Genomic DNA, 19828 nt, shown 5'->3' with positions numbered 1-19828 from the left:
GACCGAGACGAAGCGGATGTCGTCGACGAACGAGATCGCCGCCGACGCGCCTCAGGAGAAATCCGAAAAGGCCCTAAAGCGTGAGGCGGAGAAGGCGGCGAAGAAGGCGGCGAAAGAGGCCGAAAAGGCCGCCAAGGCTGAACGCGCGGTCGCGATGAGCGCGGCGCGAGGGGTGTCGGTGCAGTGCTCGACGGCACCACCGGTTGAGCTCGAGGCGTGCAGCGGCACTCGCGATTGGTACCCAGAGGAGTTTAGACTTCAAAGATGGCTCTTCGAGAAGTTTCGGCAGACGGCGACGAGAACGGGATTCGAAGAGTACGATGCGCCGGTGCTCGAGAGGCAAGAGCTGTACAAGCGAAAAGCTGGCGAAGAAATTACGTCGCAGATGTATGCGTTTGTCGACCAAGATGGGGTGGATGTGACGTTAAGACCGGAGATGACACCGACGCTCGCGCGAATGGTTCTTGGTCGCGCTGCTTCAATGATGCTTCCTTTGAAATGGTTCTCCATCCCGCAGTGCTGGAGATTTGAAACGACGCAGCGCGGCAGAAAGCGTGAACACTATCAGTGGAACATGGATATCATCGGTTGCAAGTCTATAAGCGCGGAGACAGAGCTCTTGTACGCGGTGTGCGAGTTCTTCAGGTCTATCGGAATAACGAGCGCCGACGTCGGCATCAAGGTGAATTCACGGAAAGTAATGGCGAGTGTGCTCGATTCGTACGGTATCACTGCGGAGAAGTTTGCGCCAGTCTGTGTGATCATGGACAAACTCGACAAAATTGGCGACGAAGCCGTCATAGAAGAGTTGGTCAACGCACAAAATTTGCCGAAGGAGACTGCGGAGAAAATCGTTGCCTGCTTGGCGTGCAAGAACGTCGATGAACTAGCCGCGTTGTGCGGTGAGGGCGTAGATCAAACCGGGATTGAGGAGTTGAAGCGCTTGTTCAGTCTTGCTGATGATTATGGTTTCGGTGATTGGCTCATATTTGACGCGTCCGTTGTGCGAGGCCTAGCCTACTACACTGGCATCGTATTTGAAGGGTTTGATCGCGCGGGAGAGCTCCGAGCAATTTGCGGTGGTGGGCGGTACGATAAGTTGCTATCGCTGTATGGTGCCATGTCCGAGGTTCCGGCCTGTGGTTTTGGTTTTGGCGACTGTGTCATCGTTGAGTTATTGAAGGAGAAGGGACTAGTGCCCGTACTTCCCAAGTCAATAGAATTCGTCGTCGCCGCTTTCAATGAGGGGATGCAAGGGAAGGCGATGAAAGCTGCTGCGCTGATTCGATCAGGCGGGGCGGACGTGGACATGCTTCTCGAACCCAAAAAGAAGGTTGCGAACACATTTGATTACGCAAACCGAATCGGCGCTCGCTATATCGTGTTCGTTGCGCCACAAGAGTGGGAAAATGGAATGGTTCGAATCAAGGACTTGCGCGCTGAATACACGGATAAGGAAGATGAGAAGCAGCTTGACGTGAAACTCAGCGACCTTGGACGCGTCAGCGAACTGTTGCGAGAGCACGAGGCCGCCATGAGAACTGTCAATGAGATAGAGACCATGGCTATTTAGACGGCTCGCAGCTGTGAAATTCGTTTATAGTCAATCAATCATACAATACAAATGAAGTCATCGTCTACGCATGCACGATTCGCACACTCAATGACGTCGTCGATACTTGCATTCGTCTTCACTCCGCGCGCGTCAAATGAGCTTCGAGTTGCAGCGAATCCTCTGGCACGAAGAGCGTCGAGTAAAGCATCTCGAGGTGGCACGCGTCTGGCTCGTCCTTTGCGACCGAGCTCATCCGTTCTGAAGTAGTGCGAGACCTTTGAGAGCTGAATATCGGACTCCTCCTCAAATACGTGCAACAAGTCGTGAAGCGAGAGCTGGCCACGCGCTGCGCTCTTGTCTTCTAGCCATCCCAAATCCTCTGCTTCAGAACGCATCGCGATAACAGTCTCTCGTTCGTGTAATGAGCCGATCCACATCGGTCCCGAGATCGCGAGCTGCGAGCTTCTATCCACTGTCGAGGGTTCGCGTTTTGCGCACAGCGAACAACGCGCGCGTGAATCGTCAACTGAAAGTTTGTTGTGGCCGAAAATATCCACCAACGGCCGCTGAATCACTTCAGTGTTTCCACACGCATCGCAGTATCCCACAAAGCCAATGTGCTTCGAATCTTTGCCAAATGCATCGTATCCACTCAGTTCAGTCCTTTTGTCTACGCGAAACATCACGCGAAAGACCGGGCCGTGCGGATGGAATAACGAAAATACGGGCGTCACGCGCAGCTTGAGCGCACTACCCCTGCGTACAACATCGCCGATGAACACGCGCACGGCTGTCTCGTTCACCGACGGTCTCGATGGCGATACGATGCTGTTACCGAAAGCCGTGGCGCAACGCTCTGCATTTTGTCCACACAGCGCTCGACCGTCCGTGGACGTCGCATAAAAGTATCCGCCGTGGCGAACGATACGCAGTGCGCTGTCGGCGAAATTGGCGCTTCCGAAGCCATCGACGTCGACGTAATCGTACAGTTCTCCCGCCAACCACTTTCTTGCGAACACGCGCTGTGAGTCATCGAATGCACAAGATGTCTCCACTCCTCGAGAGCGGACGTGCGCGTCCAGATTCGCGTTCAGCGCGTCTCTCACATCCGCTGATACGTCAACGCACGTGACGCTTCGCAAGTTCACCCCGCACGCGGCCATTCTCGCGAACCTGGCGCCGCTCGCGCACGTCCCGTCGCACGCATCCAATCCCCGCTCAAGCGCTCGTCCGTGCGACCGAGCGAGCAGAGCTCCTAGGTCGCGCGCCTGCGCCGATTCCGGTCGGTAAAACGTGCTTTCGTCGACGACAATGTCGACACCTCGTTCGCGCACGACGGCGTCACGCGCCGTGGTTCGACCGTGCGGACGCCCGTCGCGGCGTGGGCGTGGGTCGACGACTCCAAGCCTCGCAAATCGCGGACGACTCCAGAGACGCGCGCGCGCGCGTTGACCGCGCGCACACGTCCGCATCGACGATGTGCGCCCGTCGTTTCGTCACTTTGAACGTCGCGTCGGCCGCCCCGCGTCCGAGGTGTGCCGCTCCGCCGAGCCATGAGTGCTGACTGGACCGCTCCAGCGAGCGACGTGACGAACGACGCCGCAGTCGACGCCGCCGCCGCGCGCGTCAACGCGAGCGATTGTGATAGGGTGAACCGTCGTCGCCGCGCGCGTCGACCATGGTACACTTCGCGCGAACGATGGAGCGCCACCGAGTCGCCGAATGGGCCTCAATGTACGTCGATTACGAAGCGCTGAAGACGTTCGTCACCGCGCTGAAGGAACTGAGGGACAAAGGGAAGGACGGCGCGACGACAGAGGACGACGACCTCGGTGGCGGCGGTGCGGGATACTTGAGTGGACGAGAGTCGATCGACGCCGAAGCTGTGTGGGCGCGATACGCCAACGCGCCAAAGTTATCAACGGAGCTGAACGAGCGCGGCAAAGCAAATGCGGAACGCGTAGCACTCGAGGAGACATGGGAATCGCTCGGAATGGAACTCGATGACTTTTTGGAGGTGAAGAGCACGCTTGAGGACCAAGGGAATGGGGTACCCAACGCATTGAGGCAGTTCTATGAACAACTTGACGTGCAAGTGAACAAGTGTAACAAATTTTACGAGACACTGGTGGAGATTCAGGCGAAACATTTAGCGTCTGCTTTGCTGCGTATTGATGTCATCTCGGCGGCACTGGATGCCGAAACACCAACAACAAGCTCGAAAGAGTCTGAGGTCGCGACTAGTGAGGCGGCAGGTGTGTGCAAAAATGCGCCGCACCCGACACCTCAAGTTCCACCGCTGAGGCGCCACGTTCGATCTGGAAGTGCGACGACTGCCTCGGGCACCGACCTTCACGAGTTTTTCAAGCAGAACAACGTAATTGAAGGTCACGAGAGAGCAAGCAAAGCAGCACAAGCGATTCGTGACGACGCTCAAACTTTCTCTCCTGTCACATTAACTACCTCTCGAGAGAAAGCTACTCGAGCCCTGTTGCACGATATCAAGGAAATTTATTACTCCGTGTGCATGATCCAGAATTTTAGCACCCTCAATGCAGTGGCCATTCGGAAAATCACGAAGAAGGTAGATAAGGAGGCGTTTATTAGAACGAGCGGGATTTATTGCACAGCGTGCGATCAACTCGCGTTTTGGCCTGATGTGAAGGAGTCGACATTTCAGTGCAACACCATGATTAAATTGTGTGAACGAGCTTTCCTGACCTGTCACCTCCTTCTTCGACGTATCAAGGCTGTGACTGGAATGACCGCAAGAATAACATCCATGGCGTCATCACAGCCGGAAAAATCAGGTCGAACAGGTATTACACGAAAGGAAAGAGAAGGGCTTCTTGAAACACTTCGCGAAACCGGTCGCCGCATCAAGGATGATGGACTTAAAGCAAACATCGATCGAGAAAGTAACGGTAATCCGTTGTTATTTTTCCTGGGCGGTTTCTTCTGGGGCGTAGCCTTCCCATCGCTGATGATTCCATTATGGTATCTAGTCTTTACTTGCGGTCTGGAGTCCACGGATGAGACATGCCGAAAGGAATTGGCGGCGTTCGTCACTCTTCGAGGATTTCTCCTGATTTTCGGGCAATCGCTGCTCTGGGGACCTGCGGTTTATGTGTGGCAGCGTACAATGGTCCATTGGGAGCTGATATTTTTTGGGAGCGTCGGGAAGACGGGTTTACGCGCCGAGCACGCCATTCTTGCAACTGTGTTTCCCTGGCTGCTCTGTGTGTTGATTTTGACTGCGAGCACGGTACTTTGGTCCTTGGGAAAAGAGAATACGCTTTGGGTGACGCCGATTAGTCTGATTATTTTTATCACTTGTATTATTCCGGCGCCGGAGTCGTGGAAGTGGGCGAACGATCCTCGCATGATATTTATCCAGCCGCCAATGGCAACTCGTAGATTCCTGCTCAGACACGTGATTCGCGTCATCTCCGCGCCATGGCACTTCGTTCTGTTCCCAGATTTCTTCGTAGCCGATCAATTGACGTCGCACTCTACGGCTATCGCCGATCTGACCGTTACTTTCGGTTTGGCGGGTGATACAGCTTCTACACGCGCTATCGCAGCAACGGTGCCGCTCTGGTTTCGCTTGGCACAGAGCTTCAGACGGGCGAGAGACGCCGTGGTGTGCAAGCGAGGCGGTAGACCCAGAGGGCATCTCCTGAACGCGGGTAAGTATGCATTTTCTATCCTAGCGCTATGGCTGCGCTACTATGCGGCTCACGTCAACGCGGATGATCATTCAGTGAAAGAGTGGATTGTGGCGTACTTCTTCACCGCCTTCAGCGTGTGCTATTCGCTTTGCTGGGATTACTTTTGCGATTGGACCATCGTCGCATACAACCCGAAGAACTCTTGGCGCGTGGAGTTGCTACCTCGCCGTACACTTGTGAAGTCAAATGCTGCATGGGGGTGTGCTGTTGCTTTCAACACACTCGCGCGTTCCGCTGCCCTGTTTGCCGCAGTTCCTGGATTACCGTTCGATAATCTATCTACACAAGTGCTGGTGACCGCATTGGCTGCAGTCGAGGTGCTGAGGCGAGCCGTTTGGAATATTTTCAGAGTAGAGAACGAGCATTCATCGAACTGCGGCGCTTTCCGTGCGAGTGGGGACTCCGCATTTGAAGCTTTGGAAGATCCATTCGTGGCGCATGTTGACGAACTCTCGAAGGAGCTCAGATTTGTGCCGCGAAAAGGATCGGACAAAGTTTGACCGTCCGAGAATGATGAGTAGAAGTTCGAATAGGAGAAATTTCTCTGTTGTATTCCATCTTTATTGTCACGTGTGGTCCGCCTATCACGCCGCCGAGATCTGATTCCATGAGCCGTCGATAGATTCCTTCCACACTGTCACCGTGTTATTCCCATCACTCACGGCAAGGATATTACCCATCGTGCTCCACGAGACGCGCCACACAGGTGCACCGAACTCGTGCAGCAAACGAGACTGCCAAACTCCGCGTGGCTCACTCTGCGTCCAGATGAACACCTTTCCATCCTGACCTGCTGACGCTATTGTATTCATGGGCAAACCCAAATTTTCGCTCCAAGCGACGTCGCGCACCCAATCCGTGTGCGCATTAAGCGTTGCCTCGCATCCCCAAACATTTTGTGATTCGTCAAATCGCCAAATTTTGACGAGATTGTCGCACCCGCACGTGACGAGGCGTTTTGCGTCAACCGTCGTGACGCCACCTGAACGAGCATTCACCAAAGATCCCGGCATCGCCGCCGGCGCCCACGACACACCCGTACATCCTATGGCATGCGCGTGATCGATCTTCTCCACGCTCCAGCTCCCGCTTGCGCCGTTGTACGAGATGATTGAGATGGATCCGTCTGAGGACGCGCTTGCTAGCTTTGCGCCGTACTCGTGCGGTGCCCAAGCGCACGCGTTCACGCTCCCATCGTGCGTGCCCATCGGTGATTTATACGCGCACACGAATGAATTGGGTTCGACCTCTTTGTGAATCATCACGTGATGATCAAAACTCGCGCTTGCGAGAAGCGTGCCAAATTTTGGATGCGCCCACCGCGCACTCCACACCGGCCCGTCGTGTCCGACAATCACCGCGCTCGGTGTCCCTACGACTCCGTTAACGGACGTTCCGTTTAACGTCGCATTTGTCCCCGCTCCGGTCGCGCTCGGGCCGTCGTCCGCCGTGCTTGAGATCGGCTGGGAGACGTCAAAGATTTTAATCGTTCGATCGCTCGAGCAAGTCGCCACTCGACGACCATAGTAGTCGTACGCGCAGTCGTGGACCGCGTCGGAGTGCGCGGTCTCAAAAGTCCCGATAGTCGAGGCCGACATGTCTCCCGTCGCGCGTCCTGGTGTGTCGCCGCGCGCGCTCCGTGTACTCTGAGATCGGCCAGGATCGACCCCCATATATAGTCACCATTTGAAATATCTAAGTATCAGCGTGAAGGTCGTATTCATACTAAACCGATGAAACGAGTATGCATGAAAACATTGTCGCCCGTGACGAAGGTACAACACTATAAAATTCACGCGCGTCTCACAACGCGTCGCGGGCGCACGCGCGCGTACACGTTTGGTTCTCGCGGCAACCGAGACGTTGCTTCGACACTCATGGAGCATCCGTCGTGCTCAGGTCGCGCGCAGTCGCGCGGCGAAAGCGGCGCTTCCTCGCTGAGTCTCGGGCGTGCCTCCCATCACGCCTCCGTGGTCGATCGAGCTCGCGACGCCGAACGAGCACCACTTTTCCCTCGACGAACGGGTGATGACGGTGATGGTGGCGATGTTCCTGCGTACGAACGCGAGAGCGCGCGATCGAGTTGGCCTAGCGCCACGACGTTGAAAGGGATCGCTTTCGCGGCGATGGTGTTCGCTCTCGGCACGGTGACTGGGAGCGCGACGAGAAGGAGCAGGGACGCAGTCAAGATAGAGAACGCGCGTCTAGAGGCGATACGGGCTATCGATGAAGCCATCGAGCGAGATCGTGCGACGGTAAGGCCGGCGCTTGGGTTGTCGCAGTACGAGAGAGACGTTGAGCGTGCGCGAACGGCGACGAACAGGGCGTTAAGGCACGCTCCGCAGCACCCACCAGACTCAGGTTGGGAGAGTATTGGGGCTCTTGGATCAAATATCACACGCGTCAACGCCACGCACACTCATCAACAGAATGCAACTCGCTCGGGTCCTCCCGCGAACGCAACGCACGTGCGTGTTGAGAACAAACAGCCAGTCGCATCTGCGAAACCTTCAGAACCTGAGGCAAGCCAACCTGCGCAGTCTCTTGACGATGCTGGCGACGACCTGTTCTCTCGAACGGATAATCGACCCGTCATCAAGGGGATCGTTCCAGAGCTTGAAAAGACGCGAGCGCGCTTGCTAGATACCAATAAGGAAGATGAAAATGACATGGGATTTTACCGGTATCCAACAGTTGCGAAGGGCATGGTTGGATTCGTGAGCGAAACGAACATTTGGATAGCTCCGTTGAAGGGCGGTATTGCTTCGCGATTATCATCGACGTACAGTCGGGAAGGCGTACCAAAATTATCCCCTGATGGCGTTTATGTCGCGTTTTTGGGGTTGACGTATGATGGTTACGATGTTTTCGTCGCCCCAACGAAAGGTGGGGTCGTCGAGCAGATAACATTTGGAGGTAAAGCACAGGATGTCGCAAGTTGGCCGTCGAAGGACGAGCTTCTCGTAATATCTAGCGCCTTCTCGTCCTCAATGAATGCGCAATTGGTAAGGGTTAATCCATCCACACGCAAGGCATCGCCTCTACCGTTTGCGAAAGCTGTCGAGGGTGTGAAGGATGGGCTTGGATGTTACGCTTTCGTCCCTCTTCGTCAAACGAGCGAAACGAAGCGATATGAAGGTGGTGAGCAATCGCGACTCTGGCGATGGTGCAAGGGTGATTCGGAGGCGACCCAACTCACGCCAGAGTCAACTTGGGGGCTGCGAGGAGCGTGGAGTCCAGAGTCATCAAATGACGCTGAGTTAAAAGACCATCTCTTCTTTATCAGCGACAAAACTGGCGTATCAAACGTGTGGGTGATGAATGTTCACTCCACCGCGTCTGTGCAACTGACGCATGAATGTTTGTTTGACATCAAAGAGATAAGTATTGACGGCAGGGAGTTAATTTACCGTCGGGGTGGCTCTCTCTTCATGCGCCAAATCATGCTGTCTGCGGATAACACAATACGCCTTGGAAACGAATTACAACTCAAATACGAGCTGGTGAGCGAGTTCCGCAAGACGATGGAATCTGAGATCGAGAATCCGTACGGGAGTATGAGTGAGTTTGTGCTGACAAACGACGGCGCGTTTGCTGCTTTTGTGATTCGGGGACAAGTCTTCTACTCAGCGCTCGTACCATTTTTGGGTTCACGCGTTGAGAAGGTGACAACATACAAGGGTGCTGTTCGGTACAAGCACATTCAGTTCGTGAGCGACGCGAGCTCAGATGGTCAACCAAAGATTTTGGCGCTTTCCGACTCGACAGGTGAGTATGAGTACGTCATGCTTGAGCGACAAGTCGAGGGTGGGCACTGGAAAGAGACTCAGATAACGAGTGGCGCCAAAATCAAAGGCGCCATGGAATTCAGTTCAATTTCTCCAGATAACACGAAGCTCATACTGGCAGATACCAACGGCAACTTGAAGTTGATCAATTTGACAGAGACAGCGGTGAACACAAATCGTTACCGCACAACAGAGCCCAAGCCGGTATTGGCTAGGCTCGCGAAGCGCTCGATCGCGTCCAACGGACCTAGTGCCAAAACTTCGGGTGCAACGAAAAAGCCGAAGTTCGGTCGAATTCCGGAGACTGTGTCGGTGAGGCACCGACAGAACTCAGCGCGCCGAGCGGGTCGTTTCGCTATGAATAAACGTGCGAACAAACACCTGAGAAACATTGGCGTTTTACGCAAAGAGGCCATGCTCAGAGCGGCGCCTAATGATCCTGCAAACTCTGCGATAAGCGGTTTAGCGACCGTTGAGAATTTGCTTGGTGGCTTCCGTCCCGAGGGCGTTTATGGTCTCTCTTGGAGTCCCGATGGGTCGTGGCTCGCCTACGCCAAGGATGAGGAGAACGACTTTACGTCGATTCACGTGCTGGAGTTGTCCACGGGAGACAGCACGCGCATCACGACGCCTAGTTACAACGCACACAGTCCAAGGTTTTCGCCGGATGGTCTGTACCTGTATTACTTCAGTGATCAACAGATCGTGTCTTCGGCGAATTCACCATACGGAGCGCGAGGGGCAGAGCCCGTCTTCAGTGAGACGTCACGACTCATGTGTGTACCACTTCGCCTTGGTATGACTTGTCCCTTTTTCATCGGTGATGAGATCACTTCCGAGGGAACAGTATTCGATGCTGCTTTCGGTAAAGTCTTGCCTACTGTCATCTCGACTCAAAATATCGAGCAGCGAGCTCAGGCTGTTCCAGACTTACCCGACGCCGAATATTTAAGCTTTGAGATAATCGCCGACGGAAGCGGGATGCTTCTCACGGTCGCAGACCAGGGTCACATTGTCGTCGCCGCGTACAGTATGTACAAACGTCAAGCGGTGCCGCTATTTGCAGATCCAGCGAGTGTTATCGTTAGCGGCGACCTGCAGATAATCACCTTCATTACAAACGAAGGCGTCGCTTTGGTATCATCCAAGTCTGTGCTGTCTGGGCAAGTCACTCCTGAGCAGCTTCTATCTGGAACAGAGGTCTGGAATCTTCCAGAATCGTTCACCGTCATCGTGAATCCTCGAGAGGAGTGGCTGCAAATGTACGAAGAGGCCATGCGAAACATGAGGGATGCTTTCTACGATCCGAATCTTCATGGCGTTGACTGGCGTTCCGTCACTGATCGTTATCGTCCGCTCGTGTATAAAATATCCTCAAAGGGCGAGTTGCGAGACATTCTGGGGCAGGCTTTCGGTGAGCTATCTGCACTGCACGTGTTCGTATCAGTTCAGTCCGAGGACCCCGTTATCCCGCTTGGTACTCCATCCTCATGTCTTGGGGCTGATTTCACGCCGGTCCCCGAGGGCCTGAAGATCGCTTACATTCACCGAAGCACGGGCGTCTTAGACGCTCCGCATTCTTCTTTGAGTCGATCCACGGAGACGTCGTTCGTGAACCTCATTCCTGGTGATATCATCACGAAGATTGATGGTGTGCTGGTTAACTCGACGTCGCGGCCGCTCTCCGATTTGCTTCGCGGGAAAGCTGGGACGCAAGTACTTCTTGAAGTTGTCAAGATTCCTCGTTCCGCTGACGAGAAGCGCGATGAAGAAAATTTAGTCAAGCTTCAGCAGATGCGCATGATGCAAAAGATGATGGGTGGAGTCGGTTTAGCGCAGTCCCAACTTGGTAGCGCTGCTCAGACGAACAAGCCCGTGACGGATCTGCATGTCGCAAATTTGGTTCGAAAACACGCGGCAAAGTTGGGAGCGTCTACTCTGAGTGCAAAGGCCGGCGACGCGTCTCAGAAGCCAGGTACACTGGCTGAAGCGGTGAAGACTCCCGATTCAGCGAGTCCGGAGCTCATCGTTATCACTCCGCTCTTGTTGGAGCAATGTGATGCGTTAGAAGCAGCGGACGAAGTCGTCCGAAGACGCGAGTACGTTGAAAAGAAGACGGACGGTCAGGTTGCGTACGTGTACCTCGAAGATATGGAGCAACAAGGCAAAGGGTCAAGCAACTCATTTGATGACTTTGCAGCTCAGTTCTATCCGAATGTGCGTAAAAATGGTTTGATCATAGACGTTCGTCGAAATGCCGGTGGTAACATCGATACATGGTTACTGGAGCGCCTCCGTCGCGTTGCATGGATGTTTGACACCGAACGCAGTGGACCGGGAGACACGACGATGCAGTACACTTTTCGAGGGAAAGTGGTCGTGTTGATCGACGAGCAGACGAGTAGTGACGCCGAGATGTTTGCCCTCGGGATTCAGCAGCTCAAAATAGGTGTCGTCATTGGTGAGCGCACCTGGGGTGGGGCAATTGGATATAGCGGCCACCCAGAGCTTCGACTCGTTGACGACTCGGGGTTCACCATTCCGTCGTACGGTCCGTATCTTCACGGCGACTGGGCGATTGAACAAAAGGGAGTCAAGCCGGATATTGTCGTCAGTAACTTACCTCTGGCAACTTTCAACGGCAAAGATGCGCAGTTGGACACCGCGATTGAGAAAATCAAGGCGATGATTGCGGAAGCTCCCGATACGAGTCTCCCCAAGCCGCCGACGTACCCGGTGCGGGCGTTTGATTCTAAAAAATGTGCCGCGCCTAACGCGTGATGGCGAGGAACAACGGTATCCCCTCCTCACAGCGCCTAACTGTAATAGTCAATAGTTGATATCCTGTCTTCACGCACCCGCGCGTTGTCTCGCGCGCGTCTTCTCGCGCGCGCCACTGCCCTCTCGACCCGCCTCACTCAGCGTCTCCTCCGTCGTGATGTCGACGCGTTCGGTCGCGCCCCCGGTGAACGTCGCCGACGCTCGAACGTACCCCGACCCGCTCGACGACGCCGTCCCCGTGGTGTCGCTCGACGTCGAGTGTGTAGCGACCGGTCCCAAGCACCACGATCGCTCGGTGGCCCAAATCGCCGTCGTGTGCGCGCGAACGGAGCGCGTTTTGTGCGATGTGTTCGTGAAACAAACGAAAGAAGTGCGCTCGTATCTCACGCCGCTCACCGGGATCGATAAAGAGACGCTGGAGACGCGGGGGATTCCGCTGGACGAGGCGCTCGAGCGCGTGAGGTCTGTGCTGGGACCGCGTCACGTCGTCGTGGGGCAGGGCGTCCTGAAAGACGTCGAAGAGTGGCTCGGTCTCACGCGTGGGGTAGATTACGGTGATTTGATCGAAATGACTGGCATTTGGCGGGTGTGGAACGAGAGATACGGGTCATGGAGCGTTTTCTCGCAGGACCACTTGGTACGTTGTTTACTCGCCACAGAGGTGAGCAGCACACACGACGCCGCGGGAGATTGCGTCAAGTCAATCAGACTGTTTCGATTGTTTCATAGACTGTTGACGAACGATGCGGAGGGATTAGCGGCGGCGAGAGCAAAGCTGCTCGCAATCGCGCCGGAACCTAGCTTTAGTAAACGCTTTCCTATATTTGAGGGAGTATGTCAAGGAGGGCGAACCTGCTCGTGCGGCGCCGCTACTTTTTTCTCGTCTTAGATTTACATAGATCTAGAGCTAGTCGCTTTCAATCTTTACGGTGGCTTCATTAGGCAGTGTTGCCAGCCCGATTATTTCGCCTCAACTACTGTGCCTCTCCTCGAGGCGTATCATCGGGGACGACGGTGATGAGAAGACGACTGCGATGCGCCGGTAACTGTTCCACCTCGACCTGGACAGTGACTTGGTCGAATATTTTCCAAGTTTTTCCGCCACTCGTCACGGTCATCGCGTCTTCATCTAGTACGGCATCGTTCTTCTCCTCGTGGAACAGCACAGGACCTTCAATGCCAAACTTTGGCACGAAGACGATGAGACCGTTCGCACGCACTTTGAAAACGCGCGCATCGACAACGATCTTACGTTTTCTGAAGAAAACCAGCGTGTGAAGCTCGACAGACGCACGTCCCGCGTGCTGGGAGTTCCGATGGCGAATATTGCACACGTCTGCGATGGCTTTCACGTGGTCCGAGCTCTCTAGCGACTCGTGACGCGGACACAGTCCGATCGCTGCGCTAAGGAGGCGGTGGACGATGACATCGGCATAGCGTCGAATCGGTGACGTGAAGTGCGTGTACAGGGGCATGGCTAACCCATAGTGCATCCGCTCCGGCCCGGCGTACTGACCCGAGCTACAGTACACGGCTTGAGACATGCATCGAGTGGCTTGTAAGCGCAACAGTGTGTTGAAGTACGAATCTCCCGGACGAACAGCCGCGTCAAGAGTTGCGGCGAGCGAGCGATTGGTGGAGGGATCGATGTCGATCCCGCACGCCTTAGCCGTTTTAAGCAGAGGCTCAAACATTTTTTGTTCTGGAATCGGGTGGCGTCTCAACATGGCCGCAGCGGGATACGCCTCCAAGATGCGCTCGGCGGTGCTGACGTTGGCTAACAACATCATTTCTTCGACCATTTGATTCGTCTCGCGCGTGACATACATACCAACGTCGAGAGGGTCGCTTGACTGCTGATCCATCTCGAATTTTACTTCGGGAGAAGCCAACGTGAGCGCACCGTTCTCCATGCGACGTTTGCGCAACCGCCGCGCGATATCTCGAAGCCTCCGCAGACTGAGAGTCAGATCGTCGTTCAATGTCGCATCGTCTATGCGTAACTGTGCCTGTTCGTACGTCAACGCCGCAGCACTTTTGATGACACTCTTCGTGAATCGAGGTTTGATAGTCTCGTCTGGCAGCATCGTCGACTTGTTTACGATCCAGAACGCTGAAAACGCCAAGCGCTCTTCTCCACCGACCAAGGAGCAGATATCCGTCGTCAGCGCTCCAGGAAGCATGTCCAATCGTCGCTGCACTAAATATGTCGTCGTACCACGACGCGCTGCCTCTTCGTCCATCGCGGTGTTGGGATGAAGGAAGGATGTGACGTCGGCGATGTGCACTCCAAGTTCGATGCGCTCATCATCGAGCTCCCTGGCGCTCAGCGCGTCATCAATATCTTTACACCCCGGAGGATCGACGCTACACACGAGTAAATCTCGCAGATCTTCTCTTCCAGGTTCCGCGAGGTGATGCTCTGTCACTCTCCACGGTAACGCCGGTACGCACGCGAACACTGCCGGAGCGAATGGTCGATCGTCGACGTCATTCTCAAGTAGTAACGCCTGCGTCTCCGCGTCAACCGTGCCTATGACGCCGAGTGACTTAACGTAGTGCCCCTCAGGATACGCGCTATCGGCGGGCCAATCGTCAACGACGACGACAATGCGCTGGTCGAGCAAGCCCTCCAGCTGTCTCGTCTGAATGCGAATCTTTGGAAACCGGCGATCGCTCGGTACGCAAAGCACGCGCGTCGTAAACCCAGCCCCAGTAGCTTTCGGCCCCTTTCCGTCTTTCCCCATATCGATTGAAGCGGCATAACCCCTTTCACGCCAGTTGCGACGAATTATCCCGACGACCTTCCCCGTGGGGACGACGCCCGATTTCGCGCCGGTCGCGACGGCGCCGACGATGTCCGTCTCCTCGGCTGTCTCTGGCGCTAAGCCGCCGCTTTCGTCATCCGTAGACGTCGTAGCCGCGGCGTCGTCCTCGATATCGCTCGTAACAATCTTTGATCCCGGTCGAAGCCATTCAGACTCTGGTAAGATCTCGATAGCGACTGAGTCGCCATCGAAGGCTCTATTCATCGCCGCTCTGCCGCTCAAAAATACGCTCTCACCCGTTTCCTCATTCGTCACGTGTGCTTCAAACGGGTTGTATAGCGACGTGCGAATTAATCCTTTGACCAATTCACCCTTGGCCAATCCCTCTTTGATGGAACCCGCGTCGAGATGTTCGTCAAACTTGGGCGCGCTCGACGAACCCGCGGCGCGCGCGCGCTTCGACTCGCGCTCATCCGGAATCTCCGCGCCTCCACCCGGGACGACCAGATCGGTCAAACTCGCCTCGTCGCTGATCGTTCGCATCCAATCCAACACGTTCATGACATCGATCCCCTCCTCGCGCGCTTTTCTCGCGTTCGCTCGATCATTCGTCACCAGCGTCACGCGTTCGCACGCGGACACCGGTATCGCTCTGCGATAAAACGCCGCCGCCGCGCGAATCGCTCTATCGTTCCGATCGTTCGCCGACTCCCCCGCGACGTCTTCAACGTACGTTTCGCCGTGATGTTCATTACTAAAGACGTAAAACCGTTTCTCCACGTCTCGACACATCTCTCGCAATCTCTCGTAACTCGACCGACTCCGCGCCCGCGTCTCCTCCATCACCGTCGCGCAAATCACCACGTCTCGCACGCGTCCGTCCGCGAGCGCGTCGAGCTGATGCAACGCGACGTTCGAATCGATCAGCGCGATCCGTCGCGCGCCGTCCGCCCCACGTCGCGGTCGCAGGACGTCCCATCGTCTCTCCCCGGCCGGTCCTCGATGGGTCGCCTCCACGTCCTCGTGGTGATACCCCACGTACACGTCGTCTCGCACGTACCGCTCTCGACGCACCGCGCGCACGCCTCGGGCGAGGCGTCCACCGATCACCCGCCCGTCGCTCGCCCGTCGCATCGTCTCGCGCGACGCCGCGACGCGCGCGATGGCCATCGCGGTGGCGGCGGCGGCGCGTTTCTTGAGTCATCACTCGTGGATGACCCCTCGCGCACGGACACCCATCCACCGCGACGCCGCGTCGACGCGCGAGACGCCGACTCGACCGCATGACGAGCGCGCCCGAGCACGCGCGCGCGTTCGTGCGATGCGCGTACGGACACGTGCGGGCGAAGAACGGTGCGGAGACGCGCGTGGACGCGGATGGGGGTGACCGGACGCTAGGGCGACGGGCGCGATGGGCGATCGACGGCGACGCGCGCGGTGGGAGACGCGCGCGTGGACGCGGGGTGGGAACAGGACGGCGTTCGATGTGATGCGCGCGCGATGACTCGGGGATTGACGGAGGTGACGCGTCGCTCGAGCGCAGTGTACGAGACGCTCGCGATGTACGAGAGGTCGTTCGCGGCGATCGGCGAGCGGTACTTCAAGGGGAAATCTTGGCCCGCGCCGAGAGATATGGCTGATTTGTACGACAACGATGGTGTGTTCGGGGCGCTGTACGGTGAGCTGTATTACAGACATCTTCACGCGGAGACGACGCCGAGTGCGAATGAGCGCAAGGGAGCGTGGGATAACTATTGCGAACTCTTCGGCATCGCTTTGCACGGGGACGTCAACATGCAGCTCCCCAACGCGTGGTTGTGGGACATGATCGATGAGTTTGTGTATCAGTTTCAGTCTTTCTGCCAATTCAAGGGAAGCGGCAAGCGCACGACGGAGGAAAAGAGCGAGCTCAAGGCGCTCGATTCGCAAGTGTGGGACAAGGCGAGCGTGCTCAACTTTCTGCAGGCGCTGGTGGACAAGAGCGACATCGCGGGTGTGCTCGAAAGCGAACGTAAGGGAGAATTGTCGTTCGCCGCGAGCGAGGGTTACGACGCGCAGTCGAGCAACGTCTTACGAACGCTTGGTTACTGCGCACAAATTGGCATCTGTCGCGTACACGCGCTGTCTGGAGATTTCGAGGAGGCACTCAAGGCGCTCGACCACATCGACCTGGACCGCGACGGACTTTTCAAAAAGATTCCAGGAGCGTATATCACTACGTCTTATCACGTTGGTTTCTCATACTTCATGCTCGGTCGCTACACGGACGCGATTCGCCACCTCAGCGAGGGTGTGCAATACATTGATCGCCTCAAATTTAGTTCTACTCGACCGCAGACTTTGCCACTGTCGTTGAAGAGGCAAGATCAAATGTATGCCATGATCGCTATCATTATGTCGCTCATACCAGGCCAGCAGTACCTCTTGGATGATTCCGTCTCATTGGCTCTGCATCAAAAGTACAGCGACAAGCTGAACCGCATGTCCACCGGTGAAGTCCGAGTCTTCGACGAACTCTTCTCCTATGCGTGCCCCAAGTTCATCGCTAGCGCAACGGGTGATAACGAAGACGCTTACAAGGCACAACATGCTCGCTTTCTTGAAGCGGTAGCTGCGCACGCCGTCATTCCCAAGCTTCGAGAATTTCTAAAGATGTATGCGTCCATCAAGTTGGATGTGCTCTCGACGCTGATGGAGGTTTCCACGGACAACTTAAAAGTTGGCTTACAAGCGTTTGAGCAGGGATACTCTGTCAAGGAGTGGCGCGGTGGAGCCAGTGCACTGGACGGTGAAGACGTGTACTGCGGTGACATGCGTATCAGTTTAGAAGGGGACGTCATCAGGGTGGAGCAGTTGAAAAAGGCAAAGAGCGCTCGCGAATTTCTTCAGCGAACGAACGAAAAGCTGGAAACGGCTCTTGAGGATCTCGCGGGGGCCAAGCCGCTGATTTTCAAGAAGTCGGCGCTCGCGCAATAGATTTGTGATGTAAGCTTGAAACCGACACTATCGTCGCTCGTCGAACGTTCCTTGGTTAAAGAAAGAACTAAGTCACGAGCGCAAAATTTTGTGTGAGTTGAAAATAATCTGGCGATTTTACAAAAATCAAGCGTCTCGTCGATGGCCCTCCTAAAGACCGAGCGCTTTCCGTTTTCCATTATCGACGGTCTGTCTGTCTAACACAACACTGCTTGAAATACACAATGCTTTTTTTGCGCGACCTCTGTTTGTACGCAAATACTCTCGACATCCTCGCTGTCAAAAAGTTTTGGCTGGACCAAAGCCAGGTGGTGGCCCGCGGCGCGGCGAGGAGAGCGTTCCGTTCGTTGTTTCACTCAACGACTCCTGTTGGGAAAATCGCACACTGGCGCCTGGCAAGAGTGCACGAAGAAGAGACTCTCCATCCCTGGCGCCTGGCGCGCCATTCGACATTGGTGACTGTGCCTCGAGCGCGAAACCGAATCTCGAGGCCCTGGTTTGCTCTATCGTCGGAGATGGCCGCGACGCACCGGTATGTCTTCGAAGAACCGCACTTGGATCGAAATCTAGGCTCGAGTTGAACGCATCCATGAAGAGATTGTCCGGGAAAGCGTCCACGGGCGTCGACACATTCGTCGATTGCGGCGGGGCAGCCGTCGTTGGAGCTGGAGCGGCATCTCCTCCCGTCTCCTTTGGACGAGGTAGTGTGGCAGCGCCAACAATCTTGCGAGGTTGCGGTAATGTGAATCCGTTTTTCGTTTTCGGTACTTGCGCAGACGACGGCACCGTCGTCGCCGTTTCATTTGCTTCGCTAGATGGGCCTCCAAACACTCCGAGGGTTGCGTTCGCTTCCTGGCCCCAACCTCCGTTTGGTCGAACCGGACAGACACCGGTGCTTCGTGGTGCGGGCACTCTCGGCGCCGGAATAGATGACTTTGTAGTCGACGGAGCAACCACGGGCGTTGTAACTACCGGCACCGGCTTTGGCGTCGGCGCCAGGGGCGTCGCCGCCTTGCTACTGCTGCTTCCTAGACTCGGCCACGCGCTCGCCACCGGGACACCCACGCCAACGGCGTTCGGCGGCGGTGGTCCCGCTGGAGGCGGTGGGGACATATTATTCCTCGGTGCGGGAACGCGCACCCCTGCCGTGAATGGTGCCGGTATCGCGGTAAGGCTTGATGTGCGCGGCAGAGCTGCGCCAATGCTATCGCTCGCGTTAGAGCTGGAAACCACTCGCGTCGCCTCCTGAAAGCTCTGGTGCTTTGTCCCGTAGTGTGCCAGCATCTCTTCTTTCGTAAACGAATCGTTGTCTTTTCCTATGTCGTGCAAGTACAAGCAATCCGGATTATTGCACGGCTGATACTTGAGAAAAGCGTTGCAATACTTTGTCGTACCGAAGCACGCGCGCAGTATTCTACCATCCAGAGGCGACCCATCGATGTGCTGGATGCACTGCATCGCGTCTGACTCTTCATAAAACGTCACGTACGCGCTCCCCGTGTTCTCCGCGTCTCTGCCGGCGTAAGAAGAGCTCCCCGTGCGATTCACCGACACTTGCAGCTTTAAAATTTTCCCATACTTGCCAAAAAAATCATTCTTTCGCAGCACCTCCTCCTTGCAACACCGTGCGCTCAGACCGACGACGTACACTAAGTTTCTCTGTATAACCCTGACGTTTTGCAAGTGTTTCCTCGCCGCCGCCGCCGCGCCCACCTTGGCGCTCGCCCCCGGAGACGCCGCGCTCGCCGCCGCTTTACCCTCCTTCTTCTTACTCTTCTGCGCCGCTAGTTCCTCCTCCGGGACCTCATCGAACGTGATGTCGTCCTCATCGTACTCCGTCCGGCACGCTGGACACCGTCCTTTCGCGTCGTCCTTGCTCGCGAGCTCCATGAGCTGATGCCAGCACCACGCGCAGATCTGATATCCGCACCGACACGGCCGGAACCGCCTATCCGTGGCGTCCAACTCGTTGCAGCACAGCGGGCAGAGCTCCATCGTCTCCGGCGAGGACATCGCGCGCACCGCGCGTCGTTCGTCCCTCGCTCGCGCGCGGTCGTATCACCGATCACGCGCGCGCCGTCGCTCTCGGGCGCGACGCACCGCGACGGACCCACGCCAGGCGCCGCGCGTGCGTCGAACCGCGCGCGCGGGGTCGACGTCGACGTCGTCGCGCCGCCGCGCGTGATGGACGATGTCCTCGCCCGTCGCTCGACCGCGACGAGACGTCCG

At 56.1% G+C, this 19828-nt stretch overlaps 9 protein-coding genes across 9 annotated transcripts; 5 read left to right on the top strand and 4 right to left on the bottom strand.

Annotated features, from left to right (window-relative positions):
- Positions 1–16: 16 nt before the first annotated feature.
- Positions 17–1573, top strand: OT_ostta11g03280 (Histidine-tRNA ligase/ATP phosphoribosyltransferase regulatory subunit; the record flags this gene model as incomplete). Its single annotated transcript, XM_003082103.1, has 1 exon — positions 17–1573. The coding sequence occupies one exon, from the start codon at positions 17–19 to the stop codon at positions 1571–1573; it is 1557 nt and encodes a 518-aa protein (XP_003082151.1).
- Positions 1574–1611: 38 nt separating this feature from the next.
- Positions 1612–3027, bottom strand: OT_ostta11g03270 (tRNA (guanine(26)-N(2))-dimethyltransferase; the record flags this gene model as incomplete). Its single annotated transcript, XM_003082102.1, has 1 exon — positions 1612–3027. The coding sequence occupies one exon, from the start codon at positions 3025–3027 to the stop codon at positions 1612–1614; it is 1416 nt and encodes a 471-aa protein (XP_003082150.1).
- Positions 3028–3254: 227 nt separating this feature from the next.
- Positions 3255–5786, top strand: OT_ostta11g03260 (EXS, C-terminal; the record flags this gene model as incomplete). The annotated part of the gene is made up of 1 exon (XM_003082101.2): positions 3255–5786. One exon carries the CDS (start codon positions 3255–3257, stop codon positions 5784–5786), a length of 2532 nt encoding a protein of 843 aa, XP_003082149.2.
- Positions 5787–5870: 84 nt separating this feature from the next.
- OT_ostta11g03250 (WD40 repeat) lies at positions 5871–6884 on the bottom strand (the record flags this gene model as incomplete). Its single annotated transcript, XM_003082100.2, has 1 exon — positions 5871–6884. One exon carries the CDS (start codon positions 6882–6884, stop codon positions 5871–5873), a length of 1014 nt encoding a protein of 337 aa, XP_003082148.2.
- A 528-nt stretch (positions 6885–7412) lies between these two features.
- On the top strand, positions 7413–11855 carry OT_ostta11g03240 (Interphotoreceptor retinol-binding; the record flags this gene model as incomplete). The annotated part of the gene is made up of 1 exon (XM_022983081.1): positions 7413–11855. One exon carries the CDS (start codon positions 7413–7415, stop codon positions 11853–11855), a length of 4443 nt encoding a protein of 1480 aa, XP_022840008.1.
- A 157-nt stretch (positions 11856–12012) lies between these two features.
- On the top strand, positions 12013–12744 carry OT_ostta11g03230 (Exonuclease, RNase T/DNA polymerase III; the record flags this gene model as incomplete). The annotated part of the gene is made up of 1 exon (XM_003082098.1): positions 12013–12744. The coding sequence occupies one exon, from the start codon at positions 12013–12015 to the stop codon at positions 12742–12744; it is 732 nt and encodes a 243-aa protein (XP_003082146.1).
- An 85-nt stretch (positions 12745–12829) lies between these two features.
- On the bottom strand, positions 12830–15793 carry OT_ostta11g03220 (Ribonuclease II/R; the record flags this gene model as incomplete). The annotated part of the gene is made up of 1 exon (XM_003082097.2): positions 12830–15793. One exon carries the CDS (start codon positions 15791–15793, stop codon positions 12830–12832), a length of 2964 nt encoding a protein of 987 aa, XP_003082145.2.
- A 113-nt stretch (positions 15794–15906) lies between these two features.
- On the top strand, positions 15907–17599 carry OT_ostta11g03210 (Translation initiation factor 3 complex subunit L; the record flags this gene model as incomplete). Its single annotated transcript, XM_022983080.1, has 2 exons — positions 15907–15976; positions 16167–17599. 2 exons carry the CDS (start codon positions 15907–15909, stop codon positions 17597–17599), a joined length of 1503 nt encoding a protein of 500 aa, XP_022840007.1.
- Positions 17600–17878: 279 nt separating this feature from the next.
- On the bottom strand, positions 17879–19612 carry OT_ostta11g03200 (RNA recognition motif domain, eukaryote; the record flags this gene model as incomplete). Its single annotated transcript, XM_022983079.1, has 1 exon — positions 17879–19612. The coding sequence occupies one exon, from the start codon at positions 19610–19612 to the stop codon at positions 17879–17881; it is 1734 nt and encodes a 577-aa protein (XP_022840006.1).
- Positions 19613–19828: the final 216 nt, after the last annotated feature.

The sequence above is a fragment of the Ostreococcus tauri genome, assembly GCF_000214015.3.
Source record: "Ostreococcus tauri WGS project CAID00000000 data, contig chromosome 11, whole genome shotgun sequence".
Taxonomy (NCBI): Eukaryota; Viridiplantae; Chlorophyta; class Mamiellophyceae; order Mamiellales; family Bathycoccaceae; genus Ostreococcus; species Ostreococcus tauri.
Note: the sequence above shows the minus strand (reverse complement) of the source record. Positions and strands in the feature narration are given on the sequence as shown.